The sequence below is a fragment of the Neovison vison genome, chromosome 3 (genome assembly GCF_020171115.1).
Source record: "Neovison vison isolate M4711 chromosome 3, ASM_NN_V1, whole genome shotgun sequence".
Lineage (NCBI taxonomy): Eukaryota > Metazoa > Chordata > Mammalia > Carnivora > Mustelidae > Neogale > Neogale vison.
The window spans coordinates 58,708,795-58,725,319 of record NC_058093.1 but is presented as its reverse complement, the minus strand read 5'-3'; the positions used below and the strand labels follow the sequence as shown (position 1 = coordinate 58,725,319).

General features: G+C 34.9%; 1 protein-coding gene across 2 annotated transcripts in view; it reads right to left on the bottom strand.

The window, feature by feature from the left end:
- PSMD14 (proteasome 26S subunit, non-ATPase 14) overlaps positions 1–16,525 on the bottom strand; it is a 101,487-nt gene that overhangs the window by 18,599 nt on the left and 66,363 nt on the right. For both annotated transcript variants that reach the window (XM_044242198.1, XM_044242199.1), the window contains one exon: positions 6,097–6,204. In XM_044242198.1, the coding sequence (XP_044098133.1) occupies positions 6,097–6,204 (108 nt within the window). The remainder of the gene's footprint in view (positions 1–6,096; positions 6,205–16,525) is intronic.

Here is a 16,525-nt window from a genome sequence, read left to right as displayed (position 1 = left end):
ACGAAGAAAGTATAACACAAATCTTTAATTTGTCCCAGTTTTATAGCAAGGCAAAGGTGGGATTTCTGACTCCAAAGCCCATGTTTCTCTTACCATGGTATGCCACAATGTGTCTTAGGAAATTCTTGGATTAAGTCTTTATACTTTAAAGGGTCAGGAGAAAAACAAAGCATGGCCAGTCTTATTTTATTTTTTTCTTATTTTACTTTTTTAAACATTTTATTTATTTATTTGACACAGAGAGAGAGACAGAGAAAGAGGAAATACAAGCAGGGGGAGTGGGAGAGGGAGAAGCAGGATTCCCACTGAGCAGGGAGCAGGCGGGGCTCAGTCCCAGTATCCTGGTATCACAGCCCAAGCCAAAGGCAGATGCTTAATGACTGAGCCACCCAGGTGCACCAGCCAGTCTTATTTTAAAATGACGCTAGCAAAAACCCACTCCACCAAGTACTAAAACATTTTAGATATGTACTATAACAATCCATTCTTATCCTAACATCTGCTATAATAAAATGGTTGACATACAAAAGTAAAGTACTAAGTGTATTTATTAAATCCTTATTCCTCTCAATAATTAACAAGAGTAGTGAATTAAATTTCAGCGTTCAGAAATGCCTGTGCTGTGCAGATCAACAAGTAGAATTAATCAGGGCATTCCTTAGTATGTACTCATATTTATCTAAATTAGGAAGTGTATCCCATGGATGGAAGAATTAGAAGAAGGTACCTAGTCCTCTCAGTGGATAAAGCCTGACTGGAGAGTGGAACTTATGCTATGTTTCAGTTCCAAATTGCCCCCTCATCAAAGCACCATTGTGCAATGCCCTGACTATATAATTCTACAAAGCAGCCATAAAGCTGGTAACAGGTATGGCCAATAAATAAATAAATTGGCCAGCCTGGGGCACCTGGGTGGCTCAGTCACTAAGTGTCTCCCTTCAGCTCAAGTCACGATCCTAGGGTCCTGGGATTGACCCCCGCATTGGACTCCCTGCCCAGCAGGAAGCCTGCTTCTCCCTCTCCCACTGCTTGTATTCCCTCTCTTGCGGTCTCTCTCTCTGTCAAATGAATAAATAAAATCTTAAAAAAAAAGAAAGAAAGAAATCAGCTAGAGGGCCCAAAGTCCACATTTTAGAGATTAACTATACTGCTAAAATATAGTTTGGTATTTGAAGATACTGCCTACTTGATTTTTAATAACATTATTTAGACAAAATCAGTAAAACTAACAGGCAGCATGAAAAATTAGGAGATACAATGATTAAAAAATACGTAAGTTTAAATAAAAGGATATCCTCGAGCACTCTTCCAATTTCACTTACTCATGGGTTGTGTACCCCCGGTACACTCCAAACCACAACTGGCCATATACAATCCTCCTTTCACATGAGCCCCCAAAAAACACAGCCTCAGTGAATAATAAATTCTCTCAAATTAAGCAATTTCATCAACAGGTTGAGGCAGCGTATGCTAAACAAAAGATTAGATTTATCAAGAGGGAGAAGCAACCTTTTGGAGGGGTCAAATTGCAAATTACACAGAATATAATAGCAAATGCCATAGTATGTCAAGCAGATAAAGGAGACAGCTAGGAAATTTCTTAAAACATCATTACTTAACTTCTTAATTTACAATTAACAAACGTATGATGGACTTAGGAAAATTTAGGCAATTCTTCATTAAAACAGGATACATTTCCCAAACTTATTTCACTAATTGGCCATTTTAAATCTCCCAAAAGTTTCTCATAGGAGCATTCTTACAGCCCGATTTATTCTATAATATTATATACTGTGGGCCAAATATGCTTTCAGTGGTTGATCCAGGAAACTAGTCACTTTCTACAGCACTGTTTCTAGGACAATACCTTTTGAATTTACTAACAGCAGTGAGTTTATTTATTTGCCTCTTGTATATCCTGACCCTTGTTTTCTTTGTCAAACTTTGCTAACCTTTCAGGAAGAAGTTCTGCCTAGGTTGGTACTTATTACCAGTCTAAGGGGCTATCTATTCTAGATAAAGAATGGTTTAGAGGACCACAGACAAAGGGGTGTTTCCAGATCCTGTTGATTAACTTCCTGATTGTTTCCATGCTGCTTTAATTAATCTTTAGAGTAGAGCTTCATAATTTTGTTAGTATGACAAATCAACTTTAAAATCAATCACCATTTGAATTATTCATATTTCTGTATTTGTTCATTAATGTGATTTATTACCCTTTAGTACAAATATCTTTGGGAGACTAGATACCTAATCGCAAAGAATGTTCAAGACGGCCTACACCACTACAGGATAAATAATAGCAAGAAGGAAAGTAATAAACTTAGAACTGTAGTGATATATGAGCAAAGGTGGCAGAAACTATGGGATAAAGATATAAGCAGTTTATGAGAGGCAACCAGCTATCAGGTTAGAATGAATTGTGTAAGACGGTATTTTATGTAAAGGGATTTTTGACAACAGATCCTAAAATAAGATCCTTTACTTAAATGGCTCCCTATATATGCCTGTGTCAAATAACTACAAACAACTACAACTTTACCCTCATCATACTTCACTGAACACTGCCCAGACTACTGAGAAGAGATTTAAGTTATTTTTTTTAAATTTTATTTATTTATTTGACAGAGAGAGACACAGCAAGGGAACACGAGCAGGGCAAGTGGGAGTGGGAGAAGCAGACTCCCCACGGAGCAGAGAGCCCGACACGGTGCTCAATTCCAGGACCCTGGGATCATGACCTGAGCTGAAGGCAGAGGCTTTAACCCACTGAGCTACCCAGGTGTCCCGAGATTTAAGTTATATCTCCATATACCCACTGCTATGGAAAAGCAGGTATATTATAAAATACACAGTTTACAAACTATACAATAATAATAACCTCTGGAGAGGTTCTTGATCGATCAAAAAAGTTCCGTGCTCTTAAAAAAGGAGTGTTTATTTAGATCCAGAGGTAGGTTTGTCTGTCTTAAATTATTTTACACTGATAAAGTGAAAATGTGGAGCTGAATAGTATCAATTACATCATATTTTTAAATAAATGGAGTTTTCCTTACATAAATATAATAACTCTGAAAAGAAACAAAGTGTTTTATTGTTCCCTCAAAAGTGGAGAATTGGATTGCAAAAGGCAAAAGGAGAAGAGAGTTTTTGTTAAATACCTTTTTGTAACTTGTGAATTTTGAACTGAATAAATATATACCTCTGCTAAAATTAATTACTTAATTAAGTTCCAAGTATAGTATAAAGAACCAGGAGTCCAGGTTATGATGCCAGTTCCTACGTTAACTCACTACAAAGTTCCCTCACCTACAAAATGACACAATGGTTCCTTCCAGAGCAACAGTTTTATAACTTACAGTAACTACTGAAAACTATGCTTTTCAAATAGCTTAACTCTGTTAGACAATGCAATTGTAAGCAGGACTACACTTAGAGGCTCACAGGCCTTGCACAATGCATCTATGCATCAATAGTTAGAAAATTTCCATGCAGTTGACAACCCAATCTTCACTTATACTATTGCTCCTAAGGATCTGAAATGCTTTGAACACTTTTTAAGTGGAATAGTTTAAAATTTTTAATTACGAAAATAAATGCTTGTTAACCCTCAATCCTATGTTTGACAATAATGGTAAATGTTCCATTTATCATTGGTAAATGGTAAAAAAGGTAAATAATGGTAAAACAAAATATTACAAAGTCTCGTACATTAAAACAAAAGCCTAGAATGTAAGCATCATACCTCTGCTTCCCTATCAGGATTATTAATGGCTTCTCTTACTTAAAACATGAAAGTTAAGAAAAACTTTGTCTATTCGTTTTTTCTTACAGATATTTCCAACATTATTTCAGTGCTTTAAAAATAACATTTTCTGTAAGTAATGTATGTTTCACTGTAGATTGTTTTAAGAAATATGGAAAAGGAAAAACAAGAAAAAAATTCCATTTCCAACAAAGGTAGTAATCATTAACATCTTTGTACAGATAAATAGGCACAGTTTATAAAATACGTATTTGCAAAGAGAACTTGTAAATCCTATTTTATAATCTTTTTTTTAACATATTTTAAACTTTCCTCAATTTACTAAACAGTAGTCTACAATATAAGCATAATTTCCCCCACTACAATAAATATAGTAGTAAAAAATCGGTGTTAGAAAAGCATTAGTCGCCATCAGCATAAGTGCTGATAGTTGCTGTCAAGTTTCTATCCCTACTACTAGAAAGTTGGTTTAGGTGCAATGACCCTCTTAACACAAACTAATTTTCCTTCAGAATAAAACCCCTTTGGAAAGGCTTCTGATCCCTGAGTCAAAGATTCTACGAACATATGTCAAAATTCTATTATTAATATTAACCAGTCACTTCAGGTTCTTCTGGGTTGCTTTCTTTCTAGCTTATCTTAGAAAACTAAGAAATAGTTTTAAAGTGTGGCTTTGTTCTGTTACTTGCTGGCTTGGTCCTATTTAAGTGGTTTAGTATTGAACTGTCTTAAAACCGTAAAGCACCCAGATAGATGTCATTCTGATGGGCGCGATATAAAGTGTGAAATAAATGTATTTACAGATTTTAATTAGAAGGCAAAACAAACTAAAATGAAAGGAAAAACAATGATGCTGTAGCTAGTATACACCCAGGTCCTTTTAACTTGGGTTTGGAACTTGCTTTACAAGGTCCACCTTTAAGTTATGAACTATAAGGTAGGACTAAAAAACACAGACTGGACTACTATAGGAAAAAGAACAAATTTTAATATTGATTTTACTCAATTTATAAAGTTAAAAAGCAGGTTTTACAGTTAAAAGATGAAATTGTCAACAGGTGGCTGTTCACTTGCAATTAGTAAAAACTTCTGGCAGAAATATACCACGTAGTAATCACAATGACCCTGGATCGTGAGATGCTACTTAACCTTTGGCAAAAAAAAATAATGAAGCAGTATGATACTATGGGGGTTTATAAGAAAGGTCATTATCACAGGCTAAACATATATTCTCCTGGAACATACAAGCATGGGCTTGTCTGTACCCAATCAAAACACTGGTAGCTTATTTCATACTCATTAAACTTCGCAGTTTTCCCTGACTTTTAAAACAATTTTATTCAAAAGCAACACACCTCAATCCTTTCAAACAAAAGGTTTCATTCTGATGAAGATTTCAAACGAGTGACTGCTGCAAAAGTAAGTGTCTAAAGGTGTAAAGTTATCAGAGTGTGACCCAGGCTTAACCATGGTTAACTGTCAAAGCCACAACTCCCCAAAGACAATCATATGACAGAGCCAGGTTTCAGAAGGCAAGAAGCAATAGCTACTATAATGTCTTTGTCCTATGTGTTCTATTTAACCAAACATGGTATTTCTGTCCATTTAATTAATCTTCAGAGAAGCAATTAACTATACAAACACAGGTTGTGGTACATTTAAAAACACATTTAAAATAGTCTTTGCAGACAATGAAGATTTGTGTAAAAACAATGAGACATGTGAATGATACAAAAAAAATCCATTAATCACTCAGGAGGATATCAAACTCTCGCATTAACTGTAATAATGGTAGCTGACATTAGAACAAGATATAAATGAATCAAAAGTAACAATACAGGTATGTGTTGTAGGATTTATTTTAAATGTGGAGAATAAACCAAAAAAAGGCAGAAAGTTTTCAGGACCATTTAAAAGGAAATGTTTCTGTCTCTTATAGTGTATTGATTATCCCATTTTTAATGCTGAGAAATGTCCACTAACCAATCAATAATGATACCCCTAATGCACTCTACCCAAAACTTGTATCAGTCCTTTACTACAGTGTTAACCATACAAAGCCATAAGGTACTCTCAAGATCAAGACTCTACTATGCTCCCCAAAAAAGTATCCTCAAACTAGGTTAGGTAAGTTTAAAGACTCCACTAAAAATGGACTCATAAATGAGCAAACCTAATTTCTGCAAATGTTTCCATAATCTTCTTCTCAAGCACAAGAAAAATTAACTGCAAACAAATTAAAATGCTAAGTATTAGATCTTAAAATGGCCATTTATAATAGGCTTTTAAAATTAAAACAGTTTTAACACATTATCAAATACAGGCATTACCTGGATAGATGGCTTGTTTAAATGACCCAGATTTGAGGTTGTTTGTCTTGGTTCATGTCCTAAGACCATCATATTAGCATTGATCAATCTGAAGGCATCAATAACAACCTGTAAAAATAAGGTGTCAGGTCAATTCTTTTTAAAAAGCAAGTGATGATGCCAAGCAACAGTGGACAGGCATGATCAACTTGCATCTGTTTCTGGCCTATTTCCAGAAAATCATTTAATTATAATATTAATAAAAAAGAACCTCCTGCTGACTGTGCCATCAGCACACCACCCTCTATCTTGTAATGTAAGGTGACACCAATTATTGCAATTTTCATGAAGCAGTAAAGAAAAATATTAACTTTGCATCTTTATTATTGAAATACATCATTATTAAACTTACACAGCAAACAGCCTCCATTGGTGTGCATATGTTTGTCACCTAAATTTTACCTAATCAAAATGAATGACAAAGAGAAACTAAAACTGAAAGTGAGCACAAGCTAAGGGACCACATGTAAAGCCCAGCCCTGTCACATCAATTATACTCCCACAGTACTTGAAATGACAACAAAATTACAGCCAGCAAGGCACTTGCTCCTGTATTCTCTTCTAGTCAGATACCTTTTACTTCTTGTGACTATAAAAGACTTTATACCTTGTCTGATGGCCTTAAATAGCCAAGCCACTGTCAAGAATAGGAGGCAAACACAAGAAAACCAAGGTCATCTGTGATTTAAGCCAGGAACACAGTATAGACTGAGATGGCCATGAGTTCAGAGTAAAGACGTAACGATAGGTATCATCTTTTCTAAGTGTATTCAATTTCTGTATACGAAGAGTTCAAACTTATGTAATAAAGTATCATCTGTTAGCTCTTATATATTAAGATATTTAACAAGAATCACATATTATCTGAACACTTTGTTCTGTTCATTATCATGGATTTGAAAGAACTCGTTAAAGCTTTTAAATGTGAAGTTTTATGTAAAGCACTGGGACTTTAAGACAGATGCTTCTTTCCGGGAATTTAAATCAATTACCTAGAGAATAAACTCAATACTTCTGTCACATAAAAAAATCTTAAAGCAGGATAATACATTTGCCTTAAAAGTGCTTTAATAACTGAGATTAATATTATAAAGTTATCATCAACTAGACTGTTTCCTGTTTCCATACAGTTTGAGTATAGCTGAGCAAGTAGTTGAATAAGAGGGAAAAGCAAATTTATTTTCAAGTTAAGACAAATTAAATCTAATCAAGTATGTTTGTAGGAAGTATGTATACATGCTGTATACTAAAGAACAAGATCTAAAGAAAGAAAACGTCACACTTTCTAAAAGGCTACCACAGAGGGTCAACAAATAGTACAAAGGGAACAAACAGACCAAAAAGCATTACGAGTATCCACTCTGGCAGGCCAACAACAACAACCACAAAAGTCAACTATGAAATTTTGCTTTTATTTCTAACAGTTTGAATTTCCCCAGAGTCCTCTTGCCTCAAAATAAAATCAAGTATTCCCAGAACATACATGATTTAATAGTTTGTGAAAACTCCTTTTTCTTTCTATATAACTGTAATTCAGACTTAACTTTAACATTAATATATAAATAAATATGGCCTGGGTTTATACTTCTTGTTTTTACTTATATTTTTGTCATTTATTTAAAAAAATAATAAAAATAGGTACTAATATTAGACATGCTTTAATCAGATATTACCATAGTTTTTTAAAAAAGATTTTATTTATTTATTTATTTGACAGACAGAGATCACAAGTAGGCAGAGAGGCAGGCAGAGAGCAAGAGGGGGAGGCAGGCTCCCCACTGAGCAGAGTGTCCGACATGGGGCTCAATCCCTGGACCCTGAGATCATGACCTGAGCCGAAGGCAGAGGCTTAACCCACTGAGCCACCCAGGCACCCCAGATATTATCATAATTTCAAACACTTGCTTAAAAACATAGAAATAAAATTTTCTCCTAAAAAGCACTTAAATTAAAATGTAAAAAATAAATATATAAAATGTAAGCAAAAGATCTTTTTTAAGATTTTATTTATTCATTTAACAGAGAGAAACAGTGAGAGTGGGAAAATAAGGAGAGGGAGAAGGAGGCTTCCTACTGAGCAGGGAGACCAATGTGGGGCTCGATCCCAGGACCCTGGGATCATGACCTGAGCTGAAGGCAGGCGCTGCTTAACGACTGAGCCACCCAGGCGCCCCAGAAGTGACCATTTTAATAGATGTACTTAAATAAATTCAGAATTAAGAACTGTGGTAAATTTAAGAGCCAAGCATCGTTTTAACCCAATTGTTCTTAGAATACTTCGATTCCATTTTAAGATTTCAGTAAAATCATTTGCAGGAAAAAAAAACCGATCCTACAAAACTACAAAAATTCCATCACATATCACAACAAAATGCCTACATATTGTTTTATACTGAACACTTTCAAACTAAAACAGCAGGCAGCTATTTTACATGCAAAAATCTCCATAATATTTCTCTGGAATATTATAAGCAGGTGTGAAACTTCATAAAAAGGAAATGAAAATACCAGCTAAGTAGGTATTATGATCAGTCAGAAACAAATCTAAAACAAAAAAATTAAACTCTATTAAAAAAATGAGAAAAAGTTTAAAAATATACTACTCAAATAATAAATGATGGCCTGTGTGAAATGACATGCTTAGATCTATGACAATTCCTGAATAGCAATATGATAGCCAATAGAAAAGAATACTTTAACTAAACCAAGATTAAAGGAATTTGCTGCCATTGCTATAGCAACTGTCTTAAGGAAACTAACATGTTCAACAACCTGCAGACCAAAATTAGATTTAGTACGCAATAAAAATATAAATATGGCAATATAGTCTACATTTTAATCTGTACAATTTTATAATTGCCTTTTGCACTGTGAGAATAAGTGGGTTCCTCTTTTAGAGCAACCTATCAAAATAGACTCATTAATGTCCAGTGCACTAATGAGCAATGGGTGAAGAAGGTGTTAATTATGCCACAGTAAGATTCAAGAAAAAGCCCTGGTGAGCACTTGGAGGTGTGTATAAGCTGAAGGCGTTTCTCCATGTTTATGTATTTACAGCATGATGCAACAGAATGACAGCAAAGTGGTCACTCCATGGATCAGAAAGGAAATCTTAGATAAAATATACTGCAAAAAGAACCCTCAAAGATTAATTAAGGTATGGGGAAAGGGACAGGGGCAAGAATCCATTTTTGGAGCTACATGAATTTTCTGAACAGTTTGTTTTGAAGTATACATACATTAAACCAGTCCAGTTTACAGCTTATAAATCCAAATAGTAATGTAGCCAAAAACTTTGCACAAAACTACCTCATTAATATGTAATAACAAAAACTTTCAAATGAAAGTATAAAGATTATTTTCAGGAATGTGATGTCAGACTTTTATTATTCCTTTCCATGCTGAAGTCCTATCTACCAGACTGAATCTCTATCCACCAGCCTGACCATTTAATTTTTTCTGGTACAAGTGCCTTGAGACTTTTCAGAGGTCACTGCAACAGTAGACAGCTTATAACAAAACCATTAGCAGTTTGGCTAGCTTAGGGAAACCTCTTACTTTCCTTTTTTGTTTATTATCACTGCATGAATCTGCAGCATATGATAGTTTATAATTTCTCAGGCTTGTTAAATTCATGTTAAAGGTCTGTTTTCTTGTTGAATAAATTTTGTTCATATAATGCTGCCTATTTCATACACTCAGTCTTTAATAGCACCTTTGGTCTATGCGCAACTCACAGATCAAAACAGAGGACTAAAATAGGGGTTGATGATGCTATTTACATGTGTGATTCCTGCTGTCTTCTTGTTAGTAGCTTTAATATAATAGAAGACCTTGTCTGTTTTGTAATTAACACATCTTTACTGGAGAGATATTTGGAAGTGATTGCTGTGAATATACTGGTTAGTAAAATAAACACAATCACACACCACTTTCTGTTATCAGACAAATTTGTGAATTGTACACATTATACTCCAGATCAACAAACTGTGATATAACAGCCAAGTAGAAGACACATATTTATATAACCCTTTATTTTTCTGAAAATATGTATTCACTCTGACCTTGCAAATATAATTAGCTTGTGGGATGTGCAGATTTCAGTACCATGGTTGCTTTACTAATTGCAACTCTTGGAAATAGATACTAAATATTTGGAAGCTGCCAATACAAAATAAAAACTGCATCTTTTTGTACATCTGTCTTAGCTTATAAAAGCAAAATACTTTTAAAAACAATACTGTGTTCCATATTTATTCCAAGCACACCCAAGGGTCAATAACCTATCATTTCATTTTAATAACGAATCTGGTTTAGGACTCAAAACTGAAATTATTTTCAAATTCCGTCTAATCCATAATTTTTTGGCTTCTTTCATGAGTATAGTACAGTTTACCCAATATGCTATTTATTTTCAAATTCATATTTTCATATCAACTGCTAGGTCACTGAGAGACTAGACTAAATTTCTAAAGCATCAATCCATGTTTCCCAATTTTTCCATTCAAAGGAGGCTATATTGTAAAGCCCCTAAAATTAATACAAAGGTGTCAGAAAGAAAAATGCATAAACACTTTTGGCAGTAGTTACTATAATTATAATCTCTCCATCTCTGTCTCTGTCTCTGTCTCTCGGAAGAGTAGCTGCCTCAGGCATTTCCAATTGCACTTATATTGAAGTCAATGACTATGGAAAGTGCTTATAAATAAAATGAACTGAATTTTTTTTTTTAACAAAGCTTGAAAGAAAAATTCTAAGACCTCAAAATCAATGTCATATATCAAAAAAAAGAAAAAAGTTGTAATTCAGTTACCAGTTACTACATATTTAAAAACATAAAGTCTCCAAATGACTATAAAAAATGCTAGGTGTAAAAGAAAAGCAGCACTCCATATCAAATACCCTTTATCACCTAGAAATGACCTATTATCAACTGCTTAGGTTGTTTCTAGATTCTTTAAAAATTAAGGGTGCATTTGACCTGGGAAGTACTGCGGGGGTTTGTGACCCTTTCGTTACTTCTGCTGCCATGCACTGCCAAGCATCTATAAGAGAAAAACATCTTCTGTCTCTTGTAAGCCCATAGCATAAAAAATTCAAAGAAATCTTACTTTTTATGCCATTTCCAATGAAAAGCACTAAGAACTAAAACTGACTCATGCCAAATGCATATCACTGAATTGCTGTGATTTCTTAGTCTCAAGTTTGCAACACGGAAATTATTTATAAAATGTCAATTTTAGCTCTGGAAAAGAAATTCCTATGTGTATGTACATTTTCTTTCTTCATCCTTGGAGAACTGCTTACTGTAGCTAGAGATCTGTAGTACAACTTCAATATACTGGGAGAGAAGGGGGATGGGGTGTAACTAGCATAATTTACTTTTTTTTGACAAGTGAAGACATGCATCAAAATTCAAACAGTAAAGCCACAAGTTCTGAACATGTATGCCTTAATGAAAACAAATGGATCTTAAGTTAAGAAACTAGTATGGCAAAAGGTAATTAGACATTTTTAGATTCATAAAACTTTATAAAAAGAATATAGTTAAATCATAAAGTTCAGAAATTTTTAGGATATGCACATAGTCAGTCTGGTATAGCTACTTAAATGCTTGAGCCACTGGAATCACAATCCTGCCTAAGTTACAATTCTGGTTCTACCACTGGCTAGCTCAGCAATCGGGATAAGTTATTTACGCTCTCAATGTCTCCATTTGCTCACCAACGACACCTCACAGAGCTGGTGATAAGATTAAATAAAATACATGTATACCTGCCACTGTAGTTCTTAGTGTTATTAACTGCAGCAGTCACAGAGTCTGACCGCCTCAGACCTCCGTTCAACAGAAGCTGCTGCAGAGAGAGCATAGCTGACTCACCACCTCCACCTGCTACACCTTTGACTGGGAGTTCACCCCAGATCATGTTTCCCTCAGACTACTCCCAGCCAATGACAAAGTGGGGGTACTAGTAACTAGGCATTCCTTCCAAAGAGAAAGCATTCCTCTAAAGGGCAACTCATCAGTCTGGCTGAAACTTTCTCAGAAACATGCTGTATAGCCTGATTCAGTTCCTACCTCCCCAATTCCACCCAATTCCCAATTCTACCTTCCCTTTCTCCTTCCACAGGGTCACACCTATACTGCTGTCCCCTATGTCTATCACAGGTATTTACCCAAATAAATCTCTTGCATAGCTAATCCCATTTGAAACCTCCTTCTTGGAGCACCACAACTGACCTAGTCAACAGAGTACTGTTAGTGCGACAGAGTGTTAAAGTTAGAAAAGAGCTACTCCCAAAACTAAATCAGAATTATAAATGTGGCATCCATAGACACTTGACATATGAAAAGCATCAATAGCAAATTAGAGAGGGGGCATCTGGCTGGCTCAGTTGAAAGACCATGCAACTTTTAATCGTGGGGTCATGAGTTCAAGTCCCACACTGGGGATTGAGATTACTTAAATAAAGAACATTTTTTTTTTTAAAGAAAATATTTTAAAAAGAAAATTAGGGAGAAACATTTAAAGACATCTATTTCCTTAGAAAAATTCCTAATTAAAGTTTTTTTTAGGGGCGCCTGGGTGGCTCAGATGGTTGAGCATCTGCCTTTGGCTCAGGTCATGATCTCCAGGTCCTAGGATCAAGCCCCGAGTCAGGCTCCTGGCTCAGTGGAGATCTGTTTCTCCCTCTCCCTCTGCTTCTCCCCCTGCTTGAGCACTCTCCCTCTCCCACATAAATAAATATTTAAAAAAATAATAATTTTTTAAAGTATACAGTTATACCAAATATTATCTTTTAAAAAGTCACAACAGCCCTAGAATCTTGACACTCCTGCATAACAGATATTTCTAGACCATGACAAATACACACTAAACTTAAAAACTGAACTAGACTATTTATGAGCTACAAGAGACTATCACCTCTGAGTCACTGGTCTGATACCAACTTAGAATACCAATTCTATCTGGTGGCTACTCACCCAACCTATATAAAATGAACAAGTGACTTCAGATTCCTTTCTGGTATAAAAACTAAAGCAATACAGTTGGTATGCTTCTTGACAATTGCCCGAAAGGAAAGAAATAAAAAGCTTTAGAGACTAAAAGTTAGAGCTCAACCATGTTAACAATTAACAAGGTGGTAAGGCAGATGGAAGGGGAATAAAGGATTTACATACATTGCTTGTGCTTTAACATCATCTTTAAGAAAAATGCAAACTACCAACTCTCACTAGGCAAGGTCATTTTTGCAAGAAAAATATGTAAGAGTTATTACTTGGTTGTGTATCACTTTTATATATTTTTATTGAGCTTATTAATTATTGTACAGAAATCACCTTGTGTAAGCCTCTGAAATACTAAGAGGTAGGTATTAGTGTTCACAATTTATGGATGAGAAAATGGAGGTTCAGAGAACATGGAAAAATTAAATGAGATGACACAACAAGCAAAGTGATATCACTATGATTTGTACATACACAGCATGCCAAAGCTAGTACTCTTCATCACCAAGCTATTTGATACAACACTTTCTCCTAACACAAAAGCAAGAAAAGAGTACTATTAGATTCAGTTACTTGACAGCAATGTTTGTATCTTATTCGCCATCATATATCCATACCCCAGCAGAATAGCTGGCACACATAATATGGTACAGAATAAGTATCTATTTGAAATCAAGATATCCAAAGAAAGCATTTTATATAAAGTTTCACATTCATGTTTATTTTTCCTTCAAAAAAAGGGGGGAGGGCACGTGTTTTCTATAAAAATCTAATCACTAGGTTTACAAAATACACACTTTCCATTTCTTTATCACTGATCTGTTCTGAATTCATAAAATACTCTCCCATGGCATACTGAACTGAAAAACCCAAACACCAGAAAGCACTGATCTGTGTTTAATTTAGAACAAAAACTCATCCAGTAAAGCAATTTGGAATGTAAAAAGTGGCAGTGGGTATCTATTAATCAGCTTACTAGTCATCTAAGAATAATCACTGAGGAATGAACTAAGACCTACAAGAATATCTAGCTTCATAATCAATCTTAACTTCTTTAGGAAATTACAAAGATAAGAACATATTAAACTTATTAAAATATATAGGCTATGGAAAGGCCTATATAAAGTCATAGTTTGCATTTTCTGGTACAATACTGGCATTAACAGGGAGTAGATCTTGTTCTTTATGTCTACAATGTATGCCTGTGACACAGTAGTCAACAGTAAGGATCTGGTGAATGACCAAGCATCATCCCCATCATTAGACTGGGGAAAGAAAAGTATTTCAGAATCAAAAGTCAATAAATAATTTTCTTATAGATAATGGGAAGACTTTTAAAGATTTTCCTTTATCTTTACTAAAACAGCTTAATTTGAATTAATTTGAAACAGATTTCTATCACTCAAAATACATAGCAAGTACTAAACAATAATAAAATAGCTCAAAGACTATGTTATTAAAACAGAATCTTTAAACTATAAATTAAACACAGAAACTATAAATTAAAAGAACTATACTAAGAAGTGTTAGTTCTGTATAAGATTTATGTTTCTTAGAACTTCAAACATAAAATTGCTTTAACATTCATAGCTGACAATTTCTGATAATAAGAGTGTAAAACAGGAAGCAAACAAAAGATAAGATAGTAACTAAACTTGTTCCAAGTGTTGGATGGGTATGCTCACAGAGCTATATTAGGAGTGGAAATAGAATTTTTATGTGTCCTATTTTCTATTTTTCTCTTGCAATCTGGAAAACTAGATGAAGAAAAGGTGTGTGTGTGTGTGTGTATACAATCTGAGAGTAGGACTATCAAGCCCTAACTGACCCTTATGGGATACTGATCAAAAGAAAATCTTATGAATAACAGGTATTCTAAATATCTTTCACTATCTTCAGCCTATGGCTACACCACCCTGAATGCACTTAATCTTGTCTGATCTCAGAAGCTAAGTAGGGTCAGGCCTGGTTAGTACTTGGATGGGAGACATTAATCATTTCAAAGGCCAGAATCTTAATGCATTTATTTTTGTCTCCATCAGCATGTCCTAGAGAAATATGTCAGAAAAATAGTAAGTGCTCAATAAAAAAATCAGCTGACTCAAAAGAGTCTTCTTAAATTAGGAGGTACAAAACACAAGGGCAAGCAAGTTTTCATTTCTTTTGTAGTTATTACTCTTACCTTTTTTTTTTTTTAAAGACTTTATTTATTTATTTGACAGACAGAGATCACAAGCAGGCAAGGAGGCAGGCAGGCAGAGAGAGGGGGGAAGCAGGCTCCCCACTGAGCAGAGAGCTCGATGTGGGGCTCAACCCCAGGACCCTGAGATCACGACCCGAGCTGAAGGCAGAGGCTTATTAACCCACTGAGCTGCCCAGGCGCCCTTACCCTTACCTTCTTAAAGTGAGCAACACAGTTACAGACTTGTTCCTTAAAAAAATTCTCAGAAATATTCATATCCTATATTTTAAAATAAGCTAGTTGTTAATCTATTTAAGTAGCAATTAATTTAATCTTGAGAATAAAATGTCATTCATTGCATATCTCCTATAAAGCATGCACACTCTAATCATAACATATTACTTCATAATACTAGGAGATGGGTACTAAAAGCCCTGATTTAATAGACAAAACTGAAGCTCAAGATTAGATAACTTGCTCTGGGCTCCTGGTTGGCTCAGTGGGTTAAGCCTCTGCCTTCGGCCCAGGTCATGATCTTAGGGTCCTGGGATCGAACCCCGCATCAGGCTCTCTGCTCAGCAGGGAGCCTGCTTCCCTCTCTCTCTCTGCCTACTTGTGGTCTCTCTCTCTGTCCAATAAAAGTAAATAAAATCTTTTTTTTAAAAAAAAAAGATTAGATAACTTGCTCAAAGTCATACCATAAAGAAGAGATAGAGATAAAAATGGGATTCGACTGAAGCCCTGGTCACAAAGCTTGTGCTCTTCATTACTCTATGCCCTGCCATTATGATACATATTTTCCACAGTAAGAAGAAAAAGCTAAGACAAAACTATTTTTGAGTAGTTTAAAATCTCCACCACCTTAAAGCTTCTAATACAAAACTTTTGGATAAGTAAAATACTTGCCCCGCCCCCTTACGCTGAAAAAGAAAACCTTATAAATCTCTGAAAAATAATAGGTAAATGCTCATAATATTCATTCTCTAATTCTTTCCTCCTACATTTGCATTTACTTATCAAAGCCCCCTTTTAAAAAAATGAAATATTGAATAAAGACAACAATAACATCACCAAAAACTATTCATTTTACATTCTAATATATCTGTGAAAAAAGCATGAACAAAGAGGTAAATAAGTATACCACCTGGAACAGAATTATTTCTACATTCTTCTCCAGAAAGACAAATGTCTCTTGTCGG